The sequence below is a fragment of the Neoarius graeffei genome, chromosome 19 (assembly GCF_027579695.1).
Source record: "Neoarius graeffei isolate fNeoGra1 chromosome 19, fNeoGra1.pri, whole genome shotgun sequence".
Classification (NCBI taxonomy): Eukaryota; Metazoa; Chordata; class Actinopteri; order Siluriformes; family Ariidae; genus Neoarius; species Neoarius graeffei.
In genome coordinates this window covers 19,428,885-19,453,688 of record NC_083587.1, presented here as the reverse complement: position 1 = coordinate 19,453,688, position 24,804 = coordinate 19,428,885, and the positions used below count along the sequence as shown (strand labels likewise).

At 41.9% G+C, this 24,804-nt stretch overlaps 2 protein-coding genes across 2 annotated transcripts in view; one reads left to right on the top strand and one right to left on the bottom strand.

The window, feature by feature from the left end:
* Positions 1–10,067: 10,067 nt before the first annotated feature.
* LOC132867578 (uncharacterized) lies at positions 10,068–14,988 on the bottom strand. Its single transcript, XM_060900569.1, has 3 exons — positions 14,985–14,988; positions 12,275–13,386; positions 10,068–11,291 (listed from the first exon to the last, which is right to left on the bottom strand). The coding sequence occupies exons 1-3, from the start codon at positions 14,986–14,988 to the stop codon at positions 10,068–10,070; spliced, it is 2,340 nt and encodes a 779-aa protein (XP_060756552.1).
* A 217-nt stretch (positions 14,989–15,205) lies between these two features.
* chodl (chondrolectin) overlaps positions 15,206–24,804 on the top strand; it is a 40,356-nt gene continuing 30,757 nt past the window's right edge. The window contains exon 1 of the mRNA XM_060900835.1: positions 15,206–15,345. Coding sequence (XP_060756818.1) covers positions 15,261–15,345 — 85 coding nt within the window. The 5' untranslated portion in view covers positions 15,206–15,260. The remainder of the gene's footprint in view (positions 15,346–24,804) is intronic.

The following is a 24,804-nucleotide window of genomic DNA, read 5'->3' as shown; positions in this document are numbered from 1 at the left end:
GCCACACCTCCTTCACTGAGACTGACACACTGAGGCCACACCTCCTTCACTGAGACTGACACATCAAGGCCACACCTCCTTCACTGAGACCAGGACTGACACACAGAGGCCACACCTCCTTTACTGGGACTGACACATCAAGGCCACACCTCCTTCACTGAGACCAGGACTGACACACAGAGGCCACACTTCCTTCACTGAGACAGGGACTGATAAAGGTCACACCTTCTTCACTGAGACTGGGACAGATACACAGAGGCCACACCTCCTTCATTGAGACTGACACACAGAGGCCACACTTCCTTCACTGAGACCAGGACTGGCACACAGAGGCCACACCTCCTTCACTGAGACTGGGACAGATACACAGAGGCCACACCTCCTTCATTGAGACTGACACACAGAGGCCACACTTCCTTCACTGAGACCAGGACTGACACACAGAGGCCACACCTCTTTTACTGGGACTGACATCAAGGCCACAATCACAATTAGCCTTGATTTAAAAAAAAAACTGAAAGATGCAGGTATTTTGTATTTATTAAGGTGGGAAATACACTCAGTATAATATGTATTTATCACAAAAATACATGCATGTATTTATTATTTTGAAAACCCACCAGCCGGCTGATCTGGCACATTTTAATTGTGTGACAGTAATGACGTAAATACCACCGCAACGGACAAGTGTCCGAAAGCATTTTTTTCATTTTACCAATGAGCTCACTATATAGTCCTCTTTATAGTAATTCCCTATATAGGGAGTAGGGAGTAGTGAATGAGTGAGCGATTTCGGACACAGGGCAGGACGGACACACAGAGGCCACACCTCCTTCACTGAGACTGGACTGCTACACAGAGGCCACACCTCCTTCACTGAGACTGGACTGCTACACAGAGGCCACACCTCCTTCACTGAGACTGGACTGCTACACAGAGGCCACACCTCCTTCACTGAGACTGGACTGCTACACAGAGGCCACACCTCCTTCACTGAGACTGGACTGCTACACAGAGGCCACACCTCTTTCAATGGGACTGGACTGTTACACAGAGACCACACCTCCTTCACTGAGACCAACAGAGGTCACAGCCCTATAAATTTATTTGTACATAATAAACATAATAGAGCAGATCAAGGCAGCATGGTGGTGTGGTGGTTAGCGCTGTCGCCTCACAGCAAGAAGGTCCGGGTTTGAGCCCCGTGGCTGGCGAGAGCCTTTCTGTCTGGAGTTTGCATGTTCTCCCCGTGTCCGTGTGGGTTTCCTCCAGGTGCTCCGGTTTCCCCCACAGTCCAAAGACATGCAGGTTAGGTTAACTGGTGACTCTAAATTGACTGTAGGTGTGAGTGTGAGTGGTTGTCTGTGTCTATGTGTCAGCCCTGTGATAACCTGGCGACTTGTCCAGGGTGTACCCCACCTTTCTCCCGTAGTCAGCTGGGATAGGCTCCAGCTTGCCTGCGACCCTGTAGAACAGGATAAAGCGGCTAGAGATAATGAGATGAGATCAGATCAATTCAGACACATTTTCCTCCCAACTTATTCCAATATACACTGTTTTAAATTAGTATAGCCACACTATCTTACAAACGAACGTGGCATTTATGTGAAATTGTGAGCCCTTACACCCCTATAATAAGTCAAACTGTATTTTGAATTATTTCATAACTTTGGAAGGCATAAAAATGCACTGAAAATCCACAGCAAATAATATGAAAACGTGTTCCAAGTACTAACAAGTGGATGGTGACTCCTGTTAGTTTTGCCTCTGTCTGAAAAATAAACTGCAATTTAATTAATTTTTGGAGTTGTTTTAAAATCCACTATAGTCCTGTGATGGAGATCTCCACTGGGTTTTGCTGCGGCTGTCTCGCTTTTATACATCTGCTGTCTGACACTAAGTGTGGCGACCAATGTGGGAAATAGATCACGAGAATTCCTACGTATTTCATAAGCTGTTTGTTGTGCTACATAAATTCGAGCCAATCACTACAAAACGTATTATCTCCTGGGGAAAGTAAGACAAGGCCAATTCATAACTGGGAATTGATTTCCTTAAAGAGCAGTTGCGTCAAGGCAAAGCATTCAGAGCACGTACTGTTGTGGTTAGCATAATTGAGTTTTTATACAGCTCTAAAAAAGTAATCACAAGACATGATCAGCAAATTTGCAAGTGCTCAATTTATCAAACACACAACATAAAAGCATGTTACTCTAAACAGTTAGACTGGTTTGCTTTTAAGAGCATATAATAATGTCAACCAATTCAGTACTGGTGCAGCAAATATTTCAGTTTAGGGGCTCAGATCAAGCAAAAGGGATAAGCAAAATATATAACAATATTATAAAAGGATAAACTGTAGATAGATAGCCTTGAGAGGAAGAACAAAAATTGTTGCAAAGATGTTCAAATTAAAAGTATTTAAAATGATCATAAATTCTGCTTACAAGCAAGCAATAAGGCAGAAGGAAGACGCTGTAAAGGGTGATTGATGTCATGTTGAATCACTCATCACATTGCATTATTACTTGCGGTTGTGGTTTACTTCAGATATTTACAAAATGAATATATCATAGTGCATTTTCAGTACAGATGAATCACTTTATTTATACAGTGGTGCTTGAAAGTTTGTGAACCCTTTAGAATTTTCTATATTTCTGCATAAATATGACCTAAAACATCATCAGATTTTCACACAAGTCCTAAATGAGACAAAAATATTATACTTGGTCATTTATTTATTGAGGAAAATGATCCAATATTACATATCTGTGAGTGGCAAATGTATGTGAACCTCTAGGATTAGCAGTTAATTTGAAGGTGAAATTAGAGTCAGGTGTTTTCAATCAATGGGATGACAATCAGGTGTGAGTGGGCACCCTGTTTTATTTAAAGAACAGGGATCTATCAAAGTCTGATCTTCACAACACGTTTGCGGAAGTGTATCATGGCACGAACAAAGGAGATTTCTGAGGACCTCAGAAAAAGTGTTGTTGATACTCATGAGGCTGGAAAAGGTTACAAAACCATCTCTAAAGAGTTTGGACTCCACCAATCCACAGTCAGACAGATTGTGTACAAATGGAGGAAATTCAAGACCATCATTACCCTCCCCAGGAGTGGTCGACCAACAAAGATCACTCCAAGAGCAAGGTGTATAATAGTCGGCGAGGTCACAAAGGACCCCAGGGTAACTTCTAAGCAACTGAAGGCCTCTCTCACATTGGCTAATGTTCATGAGTCCACCATCAGGAGAACACTGAACAACAATGGTGTGCATGGCAAGGTTGCAGGGAGAAAGCCACTGCTCTCCAAAAAGAACGTTGTTGCTCATCTGCAGTTTGCTAAAGATCATGTGGACAAGCCAGAAGGCTATTGGAAAAATGTTTTGTGGATGGAGGAGACCAAAATAGAACTTTTTGGTTTAAATGAGAAGCGTTATGTTTGGAGAAAGGAAAACACTGCATTCCAGCATAAAAACCTTATCCCATCTGTGAAACATGGTGGTGGTAGTGTCATGGTTTGGGCCTGTTTTGCTGCATCTGGGCCAGGATGGCTTGCCATCATTGATGGAACAATGAATTCTGAATTATACCAGCGAATTCTAAAGGAAAGTGTCAGGACATCTGTCCATGAACCGAATCTCAAGAGAAGGTGGGTCATGCAGCAAGACAATGACCCTAAGCACACAAGTCGTTCTACCAAAGAATGGTTAAAGAAGAATAAAGTTAATGTTTTGGAATGGCCAAGTCAAAGTCCTGACCTTAATCCAATGGAAATGTTGTGGAAGGTCCTGAAGCGAGCAGTTCATGTGAGGAAACCCACCAACATCCCAGAGTTGAAGCTGTTCTGTACGGAGGAATGGGCTAAAATTCCTCCAAGCCAGTGTGCAGGACTGATCAACAGTTACCGGAAACGTTTAGTTGCAGTTATTGCTGCACAAGGGGGTCACACCAGATACTGAAATCAAAGGTTCACATACTTTTGCCACTCACACATATGTAATATTGGATCATTTTCCTCAATAAATAAATGAGCAAGTATAATATTTTTGTCTCATTTGTTTAACTGGGTTCTCTTTATCTACTTTTAGGACTTGTGTGAAAATCTGATGATGTTTTAGGTCATATGTATGCAGAAATATATAGAAAATTCTAAAGGGTTCACAAACTTTCAAGCACCACGGTAGCTGTATGAGAACTAAGGCAAAGCTCAGAGCCTTGACTAAAAGATCATGAACGTAGTTACTGGGTGAAATAAATACTAAAATCTACAGTTAAAGCTATTTTGACTGTATATGACATTGAGACGGGTTCTCAGCTCCATGCGTATAAACACACTGAAGACAGTCTGCAGTTCTGGTCAAGTGAATTATACACAACAAACAGCTTCATTAATTGATGAGACAATTATTTAATTACTTGCCCAAAGCCTATCAATCTGCATTGAGGCTGGACACGGGAAGCTTCCAGCCGGTGACGCAGAGGTTAACTGTAGCAGTGAGTGTGCTGCAGTATTGACTGCTGGGTAATTACACTTAAGTGGTGACTGGCAGAGGTGAATGGCAGTAACGGATTATCTGTTTTGAGGAGAGGCATTCTTAAAATCAATAAGAGTCCATTTGTGAAAATATAGCAATTTGGGGAGAAATACGTCTGGTTTCTGGCTCTCCTAACGGTGTGGTCTCTTCCATAATGACTCCACCCCCATCTTCAGGGCACTAAGGCTAACTGAATGGTTTGATGAAGACGAAAATTATGTAAATGATATGCTACAGCCTTCACATTCACCATATCTCAACCCAACTGAACACCTATGGGAGATTGTTCAGACTTGTAGAGAATTAGAACTGATGTTAAGGTATATTAAAGCCATTGTGGTAGCTTTTGGTTGCCCAGCTCATTACTACCTGTTGCTTTTCCTTTAATTTGTCACCCATCAGGGATTAAATTATGTGTTGTTATTTAATGGTGACGAAATACACTGATATGGTGTGTAAGTTATGGAAGGAGTCTCCAGTGTCACTGCTTTGTATCAATCAGGGGTGGGTTTCCCAAAAGCATTGCCGCACAAAGATCATCGCAAAATAGTAGAGCAAGCAGCACAATAAACACTCTCTCTCTTAGTTAAGATGTTCTAAGCTTTTGGGAACCCCACCCCAGTACGTTTTCATGAAGTCTTCAGGATGGAGAAATTGATAGATAGAGTGATGGATGGAGTACAGGATGGAGCTAGCATTCTTTATTGCCTTTATTCTATCACTAATAATTAATATAATGAATAAATGGCAGCAGGAATTGTAAAAAGTAAGGAAAATGCATAACTACTGTCTTTATTGGATCAGTTTGATTGTATTCAATTTTCAGGTGTTTGATTGTCATGCTCCAGCAATGTTGAGCCGATCCTCTGGGCAGTACTGTAATTACTGATTACATTTCATGAATGAGGGCGGCACGGTGGTGTAGTGGTTAGCACTGTTGCCTCACAGCAAGAAGGTCCTGGGTTTGAGCCCCGGGGCCGGCGAGGGCCTTTCTGTGTGGAGTTTGCATGTTCTCCCCGTGTCTGCGTGGGTTTCCTCCGGGTGCTCCGGTTTCCCCCACAGTCCAAAGACATGCAGGTTAGGTTAACTGGTGACTCTAAATTGACCGTAGGTGTGAATGTGAGTGTGAATGGTTGTCTGTGTCTATGTGTCAGCCCTGTGATGACCTGGCGACTTGTCCAGGGTGTACCCCGCCTTTCGCCCATAGTCAGCTGGGATAGGCTCCAACTTGCCTGCGACCCTGTAGAAGGATAAAGCGGCTAGAGATAATGAGATGAGATGAGATTTCATGAATGCTTGTCATGAGCGGATGTCAGACCAAATAGAGCAGCAATGCATGCTGGAGGAGTTACTGACCAATTTGAGCTCGGAGACATTAAGTCTCAGAACAGCTGTAAATAGGCAAGCTCTTTAAATGGGTTCAGTTCCAATGTACTTTTATTGCACTTTCACTTTTTTAATATTTTACAAAGGTCCTATTCAGAGTTCTTCCTCAATTTCCTGGAACAAAATCCCTCAAGAGATCTTAACTCGTCAATCGTATTTACAACTACTGCCCCGGGACGGATTTTTCTAAAATCATTGGACACCAACTTGTCTTTGTGTGCAATATGACTGCATGTCCATATAATATTCAAGATGTGAAAAGATCACTTTATTTTTATATGTAATGGAACCGGGATGGAGAGTTGGACTCAACTCATAGATCTGAATGCAGTATCTCTTTATTAGCTTTCTGTTACCTTTTCTTAAGGTTCTCCTAATCTCACGTCACTCTATAATCCAATCAGGGAAGAACAGATTGTGTTCATTTACCCTACCCAGGTCCTCTTTGGGGTCAAGTCATCTTTCTCCCAGCATGTCCTGCAGTGCCATTTTTTGTGGACATCCATTTCCATGCTTTCAGAGAAATGCAAGAAAAAAAAGAAGACAAAGATCACTACCTCTAATAAACAGAATGCATGGATATCGAGATGTTCCAGTTTCCTAAAATCTTTCCCAGACATGTTTTTTTTAATCTCATGAATAAAAATTCTCAAATCTTGTCAAGCTGTCTTTATAACATGGCTATGATGAACGTCACTTAGTCAAAAGTCAAAGGTCAAAGGTCTATGTCCTCAGGAAGGCACTTCCACACTCCATTCTTTCATTTTAGACACTCCAGATGGCTCCCTGCTTTCAAACAGGATATGAACATTCATCAGTGTCAGAGTCTGAGCTGTCACAGCAGGATTTCAAAGTCTTTATGGTCAATCATTTATAATGTCCCTCAGCACAAAGGCATATAATAAGCACATGACTGGCTGCTTCTAAGTGCACTATCAAAATAATTTCCTCAAAACCAAACCATGCTCCAGACATTTCAAATCCGATCAATAATATCTCAGATTTTGTTGCTTGCAATAAACTCCTCGTGCTGAGTTTTATGTTTTTAGATGCTTTGCTGAAAAGAGGTCACAGAGCACTATAAGGAATATTATCATTATCAATTATCATTAAAAAAGGATTCCTGTTCTTGGCTGCGGGACTGGAACCCAATGTGTTCTTCTGCTGTTGCATGCGGAGATGCTTTTCTGCTCACCATGGTTGTAAAGAGTGATTATATGAGCTGCTATATCCTTCCTGGCAACTCGAACCAATATGGCTATTTTCCTCTGACCTCTCTAATCAACAAGGCGTTTGTTTCCACCCACAGAACTGTCGCCCATTCACTCAATGTTTTTGTTTTTCGCACCATTCTGTGTAAACTCTAGAGACTGTTGTGTGTGAAAACCCCAGGAAGGAGATCAGCAGTTTCTGAAATACTCAAACCAGTCCATCTGGCTCAATCCAACACCCATACCACAGTGAAAGAAAGTCACACTTTGAGATCACAATTTTTCCCAGTCTGATGTTTGAAGTGAACATTAACTGAAGCTCTTGATTTGTATCTGCATGATTTGATGCATTGTGCTGCTGTCAAGGAATTGGCTGATTAGAGAACTGCATCAGACAGCAGGTGGATGGGTGTTCCTAATAAAGTGGCTGGTGAATGTACAGTATATGAGTGCTCACATGTCTATGTTTATCTACATGCTCATTTCACTGCTCCATGCTTGCAAATGCCTCTGTGTGCACACAATTCCTGGCACCTTGCACTTGTTTTTAGTGATCACGCTTCCTGATGATAAAGCTCTAGAACTCTCAATTAAAGATTCTGTTTAAGTGCCATAAAGATGTTTTGTCAGACTACTTGCACTTTGTAGTCTGCTTTTCTTTCTTTATTAACTGTGAAATACTTCCTGATTGCTGTTATTAGTGTGACAAGGTGTGATAGGTTTATGTCAGTGTCATGTGGTGCTATTTTAGAAGTATCAGTAAATGAGCATCCCTGATTTGCATGTAGAATTTAACTGAATTGCAGCACAAAAATTATGATACTAAGGCTTTAATGGAAAAAAGCAAAGACACACTAGCTCAACCCTGTGTGCAGGTCTGCAGAATCAGCATCGTGCTGTCACTTAGCATAGCTAAGGCCTTTCAGCACACTGGCCTTTTTCTGACCCTGCAGCCCCATTTTTAGCTGCCACTTTTTTATGATTACCCAACATTTCCGCTATCTGTTGCCAGTGCTCCTTGCCAGATCTCTTTAATATCCTTCTTGATGACTGTTCCTGCAATAACGCAGTGTCTCACAATCTCTTCCAGTCATTATCGAACCGCCTAGAAGCAGAATGGCATTTACCAGGGAGAAATAAGAGATCAATACCCAACAGTAAATTAAGTAATAGCATTTTTGTGTCTGTGCATATTGAAGCTATGTTAACAGCACCGAGATCAGCACGGCTCCACATCGATGGACGTTCAGATCAATCTGAGCACAAAGCAGGTATGTCTCTGTGACAACATAATCAGTCCTGAAATCACTTCATCATTCAGAAAGTGTGACCCGACAATGAATCATGTCTGTGGATATTCAGCTTCAGACCATTTAAACCTTCTTTTTCTGTTTTTAGCTGAATATGATACACTATAACACTTGATCTTTATTTCTCCCATATACCATTAGTGAGGTTGAGTGAGGAAGCCTGGGGTGCACTTGGTGTTCCAGTTCATCCCAGTGGGGTTGAGGTCAGGGCTCTGTATGGTGTCAGGACACTTGTTTTTCCACACCAACTTTGGCAAACCTATACTTGCCAACCTGACCAATTTATGCAGTCGTCTACAGGTTTTGACAGGTAAATCCTGCCTACCAGTTTTACTTCCAAAAAATACCACATTACAAAATAATCAGCAAACACTGTTACTCTTCTGACATCACTTCAGCTATTTTTGGCACTAGGGATACAAGTATTTCGCATCAAATAGTCACATTAAGTGATGCCGAGAGCCAATGGAACAGCACGATAATGATGTTGAATCTATTGCATCGCTCTATATCACCATTCCACTGTTTTTTCGTTATGGTTTAAGCCAATCGGCAATGAGGCGACAGATTACAACAAATCACAGTAGTATTTGCAAAAACCAAACATGCTTTGGTGATCATGAACAATGAAAACTCCAAAGAAAAAAAAGATTCGCTATGACAAGTTCAAGGTGACTTGAGTGTTGGATCATCCAGCATCAAAGCATTGAGGCAAGGTGAGAAGCATGCTTTGTGAAGTACATCGGTCTGATTTCTTGATCAATTTTCTTCAAATATGGTACTCAGAATCCAGGAGAATGTCCGATTTTATACCATAATGTTTTTTTTCCCAAAAACTTTCTGGGGAGGGGGGCCTGCCCCCAGGCCCTCCTAGAAGGGCATGAGTGTGTCACGCAGTCTGATCTACCACTTTTCATTCTCAGGGGGTTGTTGAGTATGCAAACTACGGTATGTCTTCATGGAGCTTGCTTTGTGCACAGGGGGATTGTCATGTTGGAACAGCCTTAATTCCACTAAAAGGAAATTGTAAAGCTACAGCATACAAGAACTTTCCATGCAGTTGTGTGCTTCCAACATTGCTACAAATTTTTGGCAGTATAGTTAGGCATATCAAACGCTCGCTGCTATCAAACCAAATCAATGAAACCCGCTAGAAGGGAATAGAACACGTTTTTATTCCATTGAAAAAGTGTCCTGGATGTATAATAATATAGTATATTATACAGTCAGAATTTAGAGGTGAAGCTCTAAGGTTTCCACCATGGGAAGGTTGAGCAGTTTGCACTGTTTTTGGTTTCTCAGCAACATAAAAAGCTGCATTTTCTTCTTTTTTTATCTTCAAAAGTGAGAAAACAAGAGAGACTGGCCTCTGATATTTAAACATCGAAACTGATTATTTCGCCCAGTGTTGGTTTTTATACCATTATCAGCAGCCTAGACCTGGCCACCGGAAGTTCCCAACCGCACAGTGGATTGTGGGATATATGAAAGGGGTGAATAATTGATTTGGTCGTAGAAAGAGAAGAATAACCCCAAGGGTGTGTTTTAGTGACTCAAATCATAATTTTTATTTATTTATTTATTTATTTATTTATATAGAAACTAAATATTTATTAAAATTTAAGCTGGTTGATAATGTGAACTATGCCCTGTGTGAGTGTTATGGTTATGAGGAGATGAGGTGTGAGGTAAGTTGTGCCCTGTGTGAGTGTTATGGTTCTGAGGAGGCGAGGTGTGAGGCAAGTTGTGCCCTGTGTGAGTGCTACGGTTATGAGGAGGTGAGGTGTGAGGCAAGTTGTGCCCTGTGTGAGTGTTACGGTTCTGAGGAGGTGAGGTGTGAGGCAAGTTGTGCCCTGTGTGAGTGTTACGGTTCTGAGGAGGTGAGGTGTGAGGCAAGTTGTGCCCTGTGTGAGTGTTACGGTTCTGAGGAGGTGAGGTGTGAGGTAAGTTGTGCCCTGTGTGAGTGTTACGGTTCTGAGGAGGTGAGGTGTGAGGTAAGTTGTGCCCTGTGTGAGTGTTACGGTTCTGAGGAGGTGAGGTGTGAGGTAAGTTGTGCCCTGTGTGAGTGTTACGGTTCTGAGGAGGTGAGGTGTGAGGTAAGTTGTGCCCTGTGTGAGTGTTACGGTTCTGAGGAGGTGAGGTGTGAGGTAAGTTGTGCCCTGTGTGAGTGTTACGGTTCTGAGGAGGTGAGGTGTGAGGTAAGTTGTGCCCTGTGTGAGTGTTATGGTTATGAGGAGATGAGGTGTGTGGCAACTTGTGCCCTGTGTGAGTGTTACGGTTCTGAGGAGGTGAGGTGTGAGGTAAGTTGTGCCCTGTGTGAGTGTTACGGTTCTGAGGAGGTGAGGTGTGAGGTAAGTTGTGCCCTGTGTGAGTGTTATGGTTCTGAGGAGGTGAGGTGTGAGGCAAGTTGTGCCCTGTGTGAGTGCTACGGTTATGAGGAGGTGAGGTGTGAGGTAAGTTGTGCCCTGTGTGAGTGTTATGGTTCTGAGGAGGTGAGGTGTGAGGTAAGTTGTGCCCTGTGTGAGTGTTATGGTTCTGAGGAGGTGAGGTGTGAGGTAAGTTGTGCCCTGTGTGAGTGTTATGGTTCTGAGGAGGTGAGGTGTGAGGTAAGTTGTGCCCTGTGTGAGTGTTATGGTTCTGAGGAGGTGAGGTGTGAGGTAAATTGTGCCCTGTGTGAGTGTTATGGTTCTGAGGAGGTGAGGTGTGAGGTAAGTTGTGCCCTGTGTGAGTGTTATGGTTCTGAGGAGGTGAGGTGTGAGGTAAGTTGTGCCCTGTGTGAGTGTTATGGTTCTGAGGAGGTGAGGTGTGAGGTAAGTTGTGCCCTGTGTGAGTGCTATGGTTACACTGTAAGAAGTGATTTTGGAGAGTGGTAAATATAATCTATGCAAACCAGATAAAATTTACTCGATTATTGCAGTCAGCCAAGGAATTATAAAGTAATGGGCAAATTATACATATGCTACCTATTCGTTAACAGTAACAACCGTTACATGGAAAAATACAGTAAAATATATCCCAAAGCCGTGAGTCCTGTGCTCCAAATTGCGCATGCGTCAGCCCGTGCGTTTGAGTGAGCGGGACAGGGAACTCTCGGACTGCCATCTTCCTCTCTCCGGCTGTTAGTTTAGTGAGCTATAAAACAGGTTCATTACTTGAAATGTTGTGTGAAGCTGTTGTACTGCACTTTATTTTGTGTTTTTTGATCATTTGGTGCATCACTGCTGCATATAAACAAGGCGGTTCAGTTATTTGCTGTATAAATGCACCTGGACTGCAGATTTGGTCAGTCCAGAAACAACATTTGAAGCTGTTAGTTAGTGAGTTATAAAACAGGTTCATTACTTGAAATGTTGTGTGAAGCTGTTGTACTGCACTTTATTCTGTTTTTTTTTTTTTTTGGATGATTTTATGGATTAAAAACATTGAGATGATGAACCGTCTGAAAGTCTTTTTTTTTTGGGGGGGGGGGGGGGGGTACATCTTAACTTCTCCGAATAAGTAATGGTTACTAAGTGATATTAATTACCTTTGATTAGTAATTATCAGGTATTACCTACTAGCAAACAAGAGATAATTTTACCCATTTTCAATGAGAAAGTAGCTGTTGAATAGATACATAAATGTGAGGTAAATTTTACCCAATTTATTTAAGTATTTCATAGCTTTTTATTTCAGTTATTTTATACTCAATATATGGAATTAAATCTACCCCAAACAAGTCATTGCAAATTGTTACCTCAGATTTATTGGATAAATTCTATAGGTTACTTTTTTCGGTGTATGAGGAGATGAGGTGTGAGGTAAGTTGTGCCCTGTGTGAGTGTTACGGTTATGAGGAGAGGAGATGAGGTGCGAGGTAAGTTGTGCCCTGTGTGAGTGTTACGGTTATGAGGAGATGAGGTGTGAGGTAAGTTGTGCCCTGTGTGAGTGCTACGGTTATGAGGAGATGAGGTGTGAGGTAAGTTGTGCCCTGTGTGAGTGTTACGGTTCTGAGGAGATGAGGTGTGAGGTAAGTTGTGCCCTGTGTGAGTGCTACGGTTATGAGGAGGTGAGGTGTGAGGTAAGTTGTGCCCTGTGTGAGTGCTACGGTTATGAGGAGGTGAGGCGTGAGGTAAGTTGTGCCCTGTGTGAGTGTTACGGTTATGAGGAGGTGAGGCGTGAGGTAAGTTGTGCCCTGTGTGAGTGTTACGGTTCTGAGGAGGTGAGGCGTGAGGTAAGTTGTGCCCTGTGTGAGTGTTACGGTTCTGAGGAGGTGAGGCGTGAGGTAAGTTGTGCCCTGTGTGAGTGTTACGGTTCTGAGGAGGTGAGGTGTGAGGTAAGTTGTGCCCTGTGTGAGTGTTACGGTTATGAGGAGTTGAGGTGTGAGGTAAGTTGTGCCCTGTGTGAGTGTTACGGTTATGAGGAGATGAGGTGTGAGGTAAGTTGTGCCCTGTGTGAGTGTTACGGTTCTGAGGAGGTGAGGTGTGAGGTAAGTTGTGCCCTGTGTGAGTGTTACGGTTATGAGGAGGTGAGGTGTGAGGTAAGTTGCGCCCTGTGTGAATGTTACGGTTATGAGGAGGTGAGGTGTGAGGTAAGTTGCGCCCTGTGTGAGTGTTACGGTTATGAGGAGATGAGGTGTGAGGTAAGTTGCGCCCTGTGTGAGTGTTACGGTTATGAGGAGGTGAGGTGTGAGGTAAGTTGTGCCCTGTGTGAGTGTTACGGTTATGAGGAGGTGAGGTGTGAGGTAAGTTGTGCCCTGTGTGAGTGTTATGGTTCTGAAGTGGTGAGGTGTGAGGTAAGTTGTGCCCTGTGTGAGTGTTATGGTTCTGAAGTGGTGAGGTGTGAGGTAAGTTGTGCCCTGTGTGAGTGTTATGGTTCTGAGGAGGTGAGGTGTGAGGTAAGTTGTGCCCTGTGTGAGTGTTATGGTTCTGAGGAGGTGAGGTGTGAGGTAAGTTGTGCCCTGTGTGAGTGTTATGGTTATGAGGAGGTGAGGTGTGAGGTAAGTTGTGCCCTGTGTGAGTGTTATGGTTCTGAGGAGGTGAGGTGTGAGGTAAGTTGTGCCCTGTGTGAGTGTTATGGTTCTGAGGTGTGAGGTAAGTTGTGCCCTGTGTGAGTGTTATGGTTATGAGGAGATGAGGTGTGAGGTAAGTTGTGCCCTGTGTGAGTGTTATGGTTCTGAGGAGGTGAGGTGTGAGGTAAGTTGTGCCCTGTGTGAGTGTTATGGTTCTGAGGAGGTGAGGTGTGAGGTAAGTTGTGCCCTGTGTGAGTGTTATGGTTCTGAGGAGGTGAGGTGTGAGGTAAGTTGTGCCCTGTGTGAGTGTTATGGTTCTGAGGAGGTGAGGTGTGAGGTAAGTTGTGCCCTGTGTGAGTGTTATGGTTCTGAGGAGGTGAGGTGTGAGGTAAGTTGTGCCCTGTGTGAGTGTTATGGTTATGAGGAGGTGAGGTGTGAGGTAAGTTGTGCCCTGTGTGAGTGTTATGGTTCTGAGGAGGTGAGGTGTGAGGTAAGTTGTGCCCTGTGTGAGTGTTATGGTTCTGAGGTGTGAGGTAAGTTGTGCCCTGTGTGAGTGTTATGGTTATGAGGAGATGAGGTGTGAGGTAAGTTGTGCCCTGTGTGAGTGTTATGGTTCTGAGGAGGTGAGGTGTGAGGTAAGTTGTGCCCTGTGTGAGTGTTATGGTTATGAGGAGGTGAGGTGTGAGGTAAGTTGTGCCCTGTGTGAGTGTTATGGTTCTGAGGAGGTGAGGTGTGAGGTAAGTTGTGCCCTGTGTGAGTGTTATGGTTCTGAGGTGTGAGGTAAGTTGTGCCCTGTGTGAGTGTTATGGTTATGAGGAGATGAGGTGTGAGGTAAGTTGTGCCCTGTGTGAGTGTTATGGTTATGAGGAGATGAGGTGTGTGGCAACTTGTGCCCTGTGTGAGTGTTATGGTTCTGAGGAGGTGAGGTGTGAGGTAAGTTGTGCCCTGTGTGAGTGTTATGGTTATGAGGAGATGAGGTGTGAGGTAAGTTGTGCCCTGTGTGAGTGTTATAGTTATGAGGAGATGAGGTGTGAGGCAAGTTGTGCCCTGTGTGAGTGTTATGGTTCTGAGGAGGTGAGGTGTGAGGCAAGTTGTGCCCTGTGTGAGTGTTATGGTTCTGAGGAGGTGAGGTAAGTTGTGCCCTGTGTGAGTGTTATGGTTATGAGGAGATGAGGTGTGAGGTAAGTTGTGCCCTGTGTGAGTGTTATAGTTATGAGGAGATGAGGTGTGAGGCAAGTTGTGCCCTGTGTGAGTGTTATGGTTCTGAGGAGGTGAGGTGTGAGGTAAGTTGTGCCCTGTGTGAGTGTTATGGTTCTGAGGAGGTGAGGTGTGAGGTAAGTTGTGCCCTGTGTGAGTGTTATGGTTCTGAGGAGATGAGGTGTGAGGTAAGTTGTGCCCTGTGTGAGTGTTATGGTTATGAGGAGATGAGGTGTGAGGTAAGTTGTGCCCTGTGTGAGTGTTATGGTTATGAGGAGATGAGGTGTGAGGTAAGTTGTGCCCTGTGTGAGTGTTATGGTTATGAGGAGATGAGGTGTGATTTAAGTTGCTCATCTTGTGCGCTTTTGAAGCTGAATGAAATGCTGAGGTAAACAGCTCGCGCTCGATTCAAATCAGCAATCCGCGCGTGAGGGTGATGCGCGCGCTCCCCCTCCCCCCCGCAGCACTGCGCCGGTGTGAGAGCTGAATGAAGATGTGCAGATGTGCAGTGTGCAGATGTGCAGTGTGAGCCCAGAGTGAGTGCCGCTGAACTCCAGCAGTGACGAACAGGAAACAGCTTCTCCGCGTCGGCGCTGCACTTTGAAGTAAACTGTTAAGCGGAGAGGATGCGCGCGGGGTTGACGGCGCTCGGGATCCTGTACGGCTGGACAGTTTGGGTCGCGAGCTGCCGCGGTGCCCGAGTGGTGAGCGGTGAGTTTATTACAGAACTCTAACCTCTTAAACAATTAACTAACTTACTGCCTCTTAAACAATTAACTACCCTACTGCCTCTTAAATTCTTAACTACCCTACTGCCTCTTAAATTCTAAACTAACCTACTGCCTCTTAAATTAGAACCTACCCTACTGCATATTAAATTATAAACTACCCTACTGCCTCTTAAATTATAAACTAACATACTGCCTCTTAAATTCTAAACTACCCTACTGCCTCTTAAATTCTAAACTAACCTACTGCCTCTTAAATTAGAACCTACCCTACTGCATATTAAATTATAAACTACCCTACTGCCTCTTAAATTATAAACTAACATACTGCCTCTTAAATTCTAAACTACCCTACTGCCTCTTAAATTCTAAACTACCCTACTGCCTCTTAAATTCTAAACTAACCTACTGCCTCTTAAATTAGAACCTACCCTACTGCATATTAAATTATAAACTACCCTACTGCCTCTTAAATTATAAACTAACATACTGCCTCTTAAATTCTAAACTACCCTACTGCCTCTTAAATTCTAAACTAACCTACTGCCTCTTAAATTAGAACCTACCCTACTGCATATTAAATTATAAACTACCCTACTGCCTCTTAAATTATAAACTAACATACTGCCTCTTAAATTCTAAACTACCCTACTGCCTCTTGAATTATAACCTACCCTACTGCCTCTTAAATTCTAAACTAACCTACTGCCTCTTAAATTCTAAACTAACCTGCTGCCTCTTAAATTCTAAACTACCCTACTGCCTCTTAAATTCTAAACTAACCTGCTGCCTCTTAAATTCTAAACTACCCTACTGCCTCTTAAATTCTAAACTAACCTGCTGCCTCTTAAATTATAAACTAACCTACTGCCTCTTAAATTATAAAATACCTTACTGCCTCTTAAATTATAAACTACTCTACTGCCTCTTATAACCTACCCTACTGCCTCTTAAATTATAACCTACCCTACTGCCTCTTAAATTATAAACTAACCTACTGCGTCTTAAATTATAACCTACCCTTCTGCCTCTTAAATTCTAAAATACCCTACTGCCTCTTAAATTCTAAAATACCCTACTGACTCTTAAATTCTAAACTAACCTACTGCCTCTAAAATTCTAAACTAACATATTGCCTCTTAAATTCTAAACTAACCTGCTGCCTCTTAAATTCTAAACTAACCTGCTGCCTCTTAAATTCTAAACTACCCTACTGCCTCTTAAATTCTAAACTACCCTACTGCCTCTTAAATTCTAAACTAACCTACTGCCTCTTAAATTATAACCTACCCTACTGCGTATTAAATTATAAACTAACCTACTGCGTCTTAAATTATAACCTACCCTACTGCCTCTTAAATTATAAACTAACCTACTGCCTCTTAAATTCTAAAATACCCTACTGCCTCTTAAATTATAAACTAACCTACTGCCTCTTAAATTATAAACTACTCTACTGCCTCTTATAACCTACCCTACTGCCTCTTAAATTATAACCTACCCTGCTGCCTCTTAAATTATAAACTAACCTACTGCGTCTTAAATTATAACCTACCCTACTGCCTCTTAAATTCTAAAATACCCTACTGCCTCTTAAATTCTAAAATACCCTACTGCCTCTTAAATTATAAACTAATCTACTGCCTCTAAAATTCTAAACTAACATATTGCCTCTTAAATTCTAAACTACCCTACTGCCTCTTAAATTCTAAACTAACCTACTGCCTCTCAAATTATAACCTACCCTACTGTGTATTAAATTATAAACTAACCTACTGCGTCATAAATTATAACCTACCCTACTGCCACTTAAAATTATAAACTAATCTACTGCCTCTTAAATTATAAACTACTCTACTGCCTCTTATAACCTACCTTACTGCCTCTTAAATTATAACCTACCCTACTGCCTCTTAAATTATAAACTAACCTACTGCGTCTTAAATTATAACCTACACTACTGCCTCTTAAATTCTAAAATACCCTACTGCCTCTTAAATTCTAAAATACCCTACTGCCTCTTAAATTATAAACTAACCTACTGCCTCTTAAATTATAAACTACCATACTGCCTCTTTTAACCTACCCTACTGCCTCTTAAATTATAAACTAACCTCCTGCCTCTTAAATTCTAAACTAACATATTGCCTCTTAAATTCTAAACTAACCTACTGCCTCTTAAATTATAACCTACCCTACTGCATATTAAATTATAAACTAACCTACTGCGTCTTAAATTATAACCTACCCTACTGCCTCTTAAATTATACCCTACTGCCTCTTAAATTATAAACTAACCTACTGCCTCTTAAATTATAAACTACCCTACTGCCTCTTTTAACCTACCCTACTGCCTCTTAAATTATAAACTAACCTACTGCCTCTTAAATTATAACCTAACCTACTGCCTCTTAAATTCTAAACTAACCTACTGCCTCTTAAATTCTAAACTACCCTACTGCCTCTTAAATTCTAAACTAACCTACTGCCTCTTAAATTATAAACTACCCTACTGCCTCTTAAATTCTAAACTACCCTACTGCCTCTTAAATTCTAAACTAACATACTGCCTCTTAAATTATAAACTACCCTACTGCCTCTTAAATTATAAACTAACCTACTGCGTCATAAATTATAACCTACCCTACTGCCACTTAAAATTATAAACTAATCTACTGCCTCTTAAATTATAAACTACTCTACTGCCTCTTATAACCTACCTTACTGCCTCTTAAATTATAACCTACCCTACTGCCTCTTAAATTATAAACTAACCTACTGCGTCTTAAATTATAACCTACACTACTGCCTCTTAAATTCTAAAATACCCTACTGCCTCTTAAATTCTAAAATACCCTACTGCCTCTTAAATTATAAACTAACCTACTGCCTCTTAAATTATAAACTACCATACTGCCTCTTTTAACCTACCCTACTGCCTCTTAAATTATAAACTAACCTCCTGCCTCTTAAATTCTAAACTAACATATTGCCTCTTAAATTCTAAACTAACCTACTGCCTCTTAAATTATAACCTACCCTACTGCATATTAAATTATAAACTAACCTACTGCGTCTTAAATTATAACCTACCCTACTGCCTCTTAAATTATACCCTACTGCCTCTTAAATTATAAACTAACCTACTGCCTCTTAAATTATAAACTAACCTACTGCCTCTTAAATTATAACCTAACCTACTGCCTCTTAAATTCTAAACTAACCTACTGCCTCTTAAATTCTAAACTACCCTACTGCCTCTTAAATTCTAAACTAACCTACTGCCTCTTAAATTATAAACTACCCTACTGCCTCTTAAATTCTAAACTACCCTACTGCCTCTTAAATTCTAAACTAACATACTGCCTCTTAAATTATAAACTACCCTACTGCCTCTTAAATTATAAACTAACCTACTGCCTCTTAAATTATAAACTACCCTACTGCCTCTTAAATTATAACCTACCATACTGCCTCTTAAATTCTAAACTACCCTACTGCCTCTTAAATTCTAAACTAACCTACTGCCTCTTAAATTCTAAACTAACCTACTGCCTCTTAAATTCTAAACTATCCTACTGCCTCTTAAATTCTAAACTAACCTACTGCCTCTTAAATTCTAAACTAACCTACTGCCTCTTAAATTCTAAACTAACCTACTGCCTCTTAAATTCTAAACTATCCTACTGCCTCTTAAATTATAACCTACCCTACTGCCTCTTAAATTCTAAATTAACCTACTGCCTCTTAAATTCTAAACTAACCTACTGCCCTTTAATTCTAAACTACCCTACTGCCTCTTAAATTCTAAACTAACCTACTGTCTTAAATTATAACCTACCCTACTGCCTCTTAAATTCTAAACTACCCTACTGCCTCTTAAATTATAACCCACCCTACTGCCTCTTAAATTATAAACTAACCTACTGCATCTTAAATTATAACCTACCCTACTGCCTCTTAAGTTATAAACTAACCTACCGCCTCTTAAATTCTAAAATACCCTACTGCCTCTTAAATTATAACCTAACCTACTGTCTCTTAAATTCTAAACTAACCTATGGCCTCTTAAATTCTAAACTACCCTACTGCCTCTTAACCAATTAACTACCCTACTGCCTCTTAACCAGTTAACTAACCTACTGCCTCTTAACCAATTAACTAACCTACTGCTTCTTAAGATTTAAACTAACCTGCTGGCCCTTAACCAGTTAACTAACCTACTGTAGGCTTTTATCTTCATTCCAGTGTTTACCGTCTGGATAAAGTTCCCACCTGAGGACAACCTGTTGTAGATATAATAATAATAATAATAATAATAATAATAAAATTTGTAAAAATGCGTAGTGAGTTTACCTACCATTTTAACCCTTTCCTGTCCAGTGTTATGGCTAATTTAAGGCTCTTTTTTTAATTTAAGACAATATAAGATGTGAATCACCTTCAGATCAGATCACTGAGATCATTACTGTAAATAAATATAAACTTCTGTAGCTCTGTAAACTATTTATTCTCCTCAATCTTTATTAACTTTCTGCATAAAATAAAATTAAATTAAAATTAAAAAAGTTTTTCTTGGTTTTTGTTGTTGTTTTTTGTTTTCTTGATTTTGTTTGAAGATAATTTTTTCAGAGGCTCAGAAATTATATTTTCTAAAAAAAATCATTATATATTTTACACCCTAATGCAATAAATTATACATTTTGGAAATTGGAGTATTTATATGGTGGTTGTTTGTTTCGGGGGCACTTTTTTAGCCTATCATAACTCAAACAAATCTAACTGTACTTTTTTAATACTTGATATTTAGACAGAATCACATATGTAATTTTAAGTTAAAATTGGTCAAATCTAAAGAATCTGAATATGTGGATCAATAATTCATGCTCAAAGGTTAAGCTGTCCAAATGAATTCTACAGTGAGCACATCATTTTCTAATAAAGATAACAGTTGGTTTGTTTATTGATTGATTGATTGATTGATTGATTGAGACAAAAAGCCCACATGGGTTATAAAACACAGGTCATTAAATATGTATAAAATATACTCCGTATAAATGGTCAGTGATAAATGGGATGCATGGGCTAAACTATAGATTAAATTATTCATTCTTTAATTCACTAAACATTTTCATTTTTAATATTTTAATATTGAATTTTATTCATTTTAATTGCAATCATGTAAAGTGAACGTCGTTTTGTGATAATACAAAAATGCTCTGATTTTCCTTCCAAATGTCCAAACAGCCTAAATCCTAACAAGTGTGTGTGCGTGTTTATAATCTCAGTGCTTAAAACCCACAATGAATCCATTAAGCTGAATTTTCCGGACCGAACCGCTGGGCGTTTGAGAGTAAAAGAGCAAAACCGGGTCTTTAATATGAGTCTAGAATACTGTAGGAATAATATGATCCTGAAGGAGCGAGATTTATTGAGGATTAGAGGTCAGGAGTTTGTAGTGAGATAAAGAAATAGAGGAAAAGAAGAGAAAGTTATTGTGATTTTATTTATTTATTTATTTATTTATTTTTGCTGAGTCCAAATTTGCCCCAAGTAGCTCCAGAGCATTACTGGCTTTAAAGTGATGATAGTGCAGATCTGGACCAGGCAATTATTTAAAGTACCCCCCGGGCAGTGAGCTAATGTTGTTATTAGACTTTTAAGAGTCTATGGATTAATCACTGTTATCTTTCTCTTCCATGAGCACACCACCATCCTCAGCATTTTACAAGATGGTTTATGATTTATCCCAAATACAGTATGGCTTCTCTGCTATTCCAGTAGTTCTGAGAGTTAAATGCAATGAAATTTCTCCAGGTTGCAGGAGAATAAAAGCCACATGTAGGAAGATTCCTGCATCTCAGTGAGAGGTGATCACTGAAGTTCGTAATTCCTGCCTGTTTTAATGTATTTTAGTGATTCTTGTCTGTAATAAGGCAACAACAACAGAGTAAGAAATACAGTGTATAAGAACCCTAAAAATAAAGGTCCTTTTTGTTGCTGCTTATAAAGATAACTTTAGTTATTGTTGTTGTTTGGAGTAAAGTCATTGCATCTGAATGAAGTACAAAAGGAAATCATGTAAAAAGGTACTGATTATTTGGCATGAACGTGATATACAGAGGATATTACACAATCACACGAAGATATGAAGTTTATCTTCCAGTGGTGAATATATATATATCATGAGTGAACAAAGCAAAAAAGTGAACATATTTTTCAACACAAGAAGAGAAACTTCATATCTTTGCGCCACTGTGTAATGTTCTTTATATTATATGGACACATCCACAAAACAAAATAAAAAAAAAAAAAAAAGCAAGTTAATCAAAAGAATTTTAATTTTGAACCGGTTCACCATTTTGACAACGCGCATCTAGTCAGCGAGAAAACACTGGGAGTGACATCACTGGAGGGAAATATCGGGATTTATTATACCGGTACATACAGGCCACTTTTTCCATGGAATAAAAACATGTATTCTATTCCCTTCTATCGGGTTTATTGATGGCTTGCAATATTGTTATTGTATCGCTTATCTTCCGAGCATTACGCCACTCTCCCCAATGGAGAATGAGTGTGCAATATTGTTATAATATTGCACATTGTGAAGACAGCACAACGTCACACATTGGCACTCATGCGAAGATCCAGTGACAAAACTTTTCTGCTGTGCATGCGCACAATCATTTCTTTGTTGGGTGGGAGAGAGAGAAAACGGGGTTAATTCAGTGCTTGGTTTAAGCACTCATCATCTCATATCATCTCTAGCCACTTTATCCTGTCCTACAGGGTCGCAGGCAAGCTGGAGCCTATCCCAGCTGACTAAGGGCAAAAGGCGGGTTACACCCTGGACAAGTCGCCAGGTCATCACAGGGCTGACACAGGCAACCATTCACACCTACGGTCAATTTAGAGTCACTAGCTAACCTAACCTGCATGTCTTTGGACTGTGGGAGAAACTGGAGCACCCAGAGGAAACCCACACGGACACGGGGAGAACATGCAAACTCTGCACAGAAAGGCCCTCGTCAGCCACGGGGCTCGAACCCGGACCTTCTTGCTGTGAGGTGACAGCGCTAACCACTACACCACCGTGCTGCCCCTGGTTTAAGCACTAAATAAATAAACTGAAAACTGAAACTAAAGACACGCTAAACATCCGAAAGGCTACCAAAACTTCATTATATATTCTTCATGCATATTTACAAGAGAAAAACATACCAACAGACATCAAAAAACTGGAAAAGAGTCACGTCAGAGATGTAAAACTTCCATGCTAGTGAGTGACTGTGACTGTACACAAACATGGCCGTGAGGTTTACTTCATTAAAAGCGGAAGATTTAAAGCAGAAGATTTAAAGAGAAAGATGCGCTGAACACCCAAAAGGCTATCAAAACTTAACTGGATATTCTTCACGCATTTAATCTTCTGGATTAAATATATGGAAAAACTGGAAAAGAGACATGTCAGAAATGTAAAACTTCTGCACTAGCGAGTGACTGTAACAGTGTGGTATGTTCCCTATGTGTGGGTGGAGCACAGAGGACGGCAGGACAGAGATCAGGTTTACAACTCGGCTTTATTGCCACACTTTTCAGTCTAACAATCTCCAGTGACTAACACAGACACACACACACAACTGGCGTCTGGTTTAGGGATCAGCCCCTTCCGCTGTCGATCTCCCTCCTGATATAGGGCGCGGTCACTGGGAAGACACACAAACACAGGTTAATTGCTCTCAGGTGTAGTGATTCTGCCACTTACCTTCCCTGACTCCACCCTCCTGTCACAGACCGGTGCTTGACCACGCCCCCACTGCCACATGCCCCCATAGCCCGACTCAGGCCGGGCGGCCGTCCGGCCTGCAGCCAACTCCCCCCCCCCCCTTGATGGGAGAGGAAGTCCGCCACGACCATCTGCGCCCCCGGCCTGTGGACCACCTTGAAATTAAAGGGTTGGCGCGCCAGATACCAACGGGTGATCTGCGCGTTGGCATCTTTCATGCGGTGAAGCCACTGGAGGGGCGCGTGGTCCGAACAGAGGGTGAAAGGGCGCCCCAGCAGGTAGTACCGGAGGGCGAGAACTGCCCACTTGATGGCCAAACACTCTTTCTCTATGGTGCTGTAGCGCCCCTCATGCACCGACAGCTTCCTGCTGATATATAGGACAGGGCGGTCCTCCCCCTCCACCTCCTGGGACAAAACCGCCCCCAGCCCTCTGTCCGACACATCGATCTGCAACATAAAGGGGAGAGAAAAGTCAGGGGAGTGTAGAAGTGGCCCCCCACACAGTGCAGCCTTTACCTCTGAGAAAGCCCGCTGGCATTGCTCCGTCTACTGGACCGGATCTGGTGCCACCTTTTTAGTGAGATCAGTCAGTGGGCTGGTGACGTCTGAATAATTAGGTATAAACCTACGATAATAGCCAGCCAGCCCCAGGAACTGTCTCACCCCCTTTTTGGTCTTGGGCCTCGGGCAGGCCACAATCGCTGCTGTCTTATTAATTTGGGGACGCACCTGCCCGTTGCCCAAGTGGAAGCCCAGATACCGTACTTCCACCCGCCCAATCGCACACTTCTTTGGGTTGGCTGTGAGCCCCGCTCGCCTCAGCGACCTAAGGACGGCCCTCAGATGTTCGAGGTGCCGCTGCGAGTCATTACTATAGATGATGATGTCATCCAAATACGCGGCCGCATAAGTGGCGTGAGGGCGGAGGACTCTGTCCATCAGCCGCTGAAACGTAGCGGGCGCCCCAAACAGCCCAAACAGAAGGGTGACGAATTGGTGTAAACCAAACGGTGTGGAAAAGGCCATTTTTTCTCGGGATAGTGGAGTCAAGGGGATCTGTCAATATCCCTTCGTCAAATCCAGCGTCGAATAAAAGCAGCAGTGCCGAGTCGATCGAGCAACTCATCAATATGAGGCATTGGGTACACATCAAATTTAGACACCGCGTTGACTTTTCTATAGTCCACACAGAACCGGACCGACCCGTCGGCCTTGGGAACCAAGACCACCGGGCTGCTCCAGTCACTGTGGGACTCCTCGACGATGCCCATTTCGAGCATGGTCTGAAGTTCTTCCCGAACCACCTTTTTTTTGTGTTCGGGTAGCCTGTAAGGGCGGCTACGCACTACCACCCCCAGGTGCGTCTCTATGTGGTGCTCTATGAGGTTAGTGCGACCGGGCAGGGGCGAGAACACATCCGAAAACTCGGTCTGCAACTGGGCGACCTCCGTGAGTTGGGTCTGGGAGAGGTGGTCTCCACAGGGGACCGGAGAGGTACGTGATGCCAATGTCCCTTTTTGAACCTCCGGCCCCAGCTCCGCCTTCTCCGGAACCACCGACACCAATGCTACGGGGACCTCCTCGTTCCAGAGTTTAAGCAGATTGAGGTGGTAAATCTGTAGCGCCCCACCCCTGTCCGTTCGCCTCACCT

Excerpts from the sequence above, each read along its gene's own strand:
- LOC132867578 (XM_060900569.1), bottom strand. Across the intron at positions 11,292-12,274 it reads CATCTCCTCTCCTCATAACC|TGTAACCATAGCACTCACAC; the intron begins GTAACACTCACA and ends CACTTCTTACAG.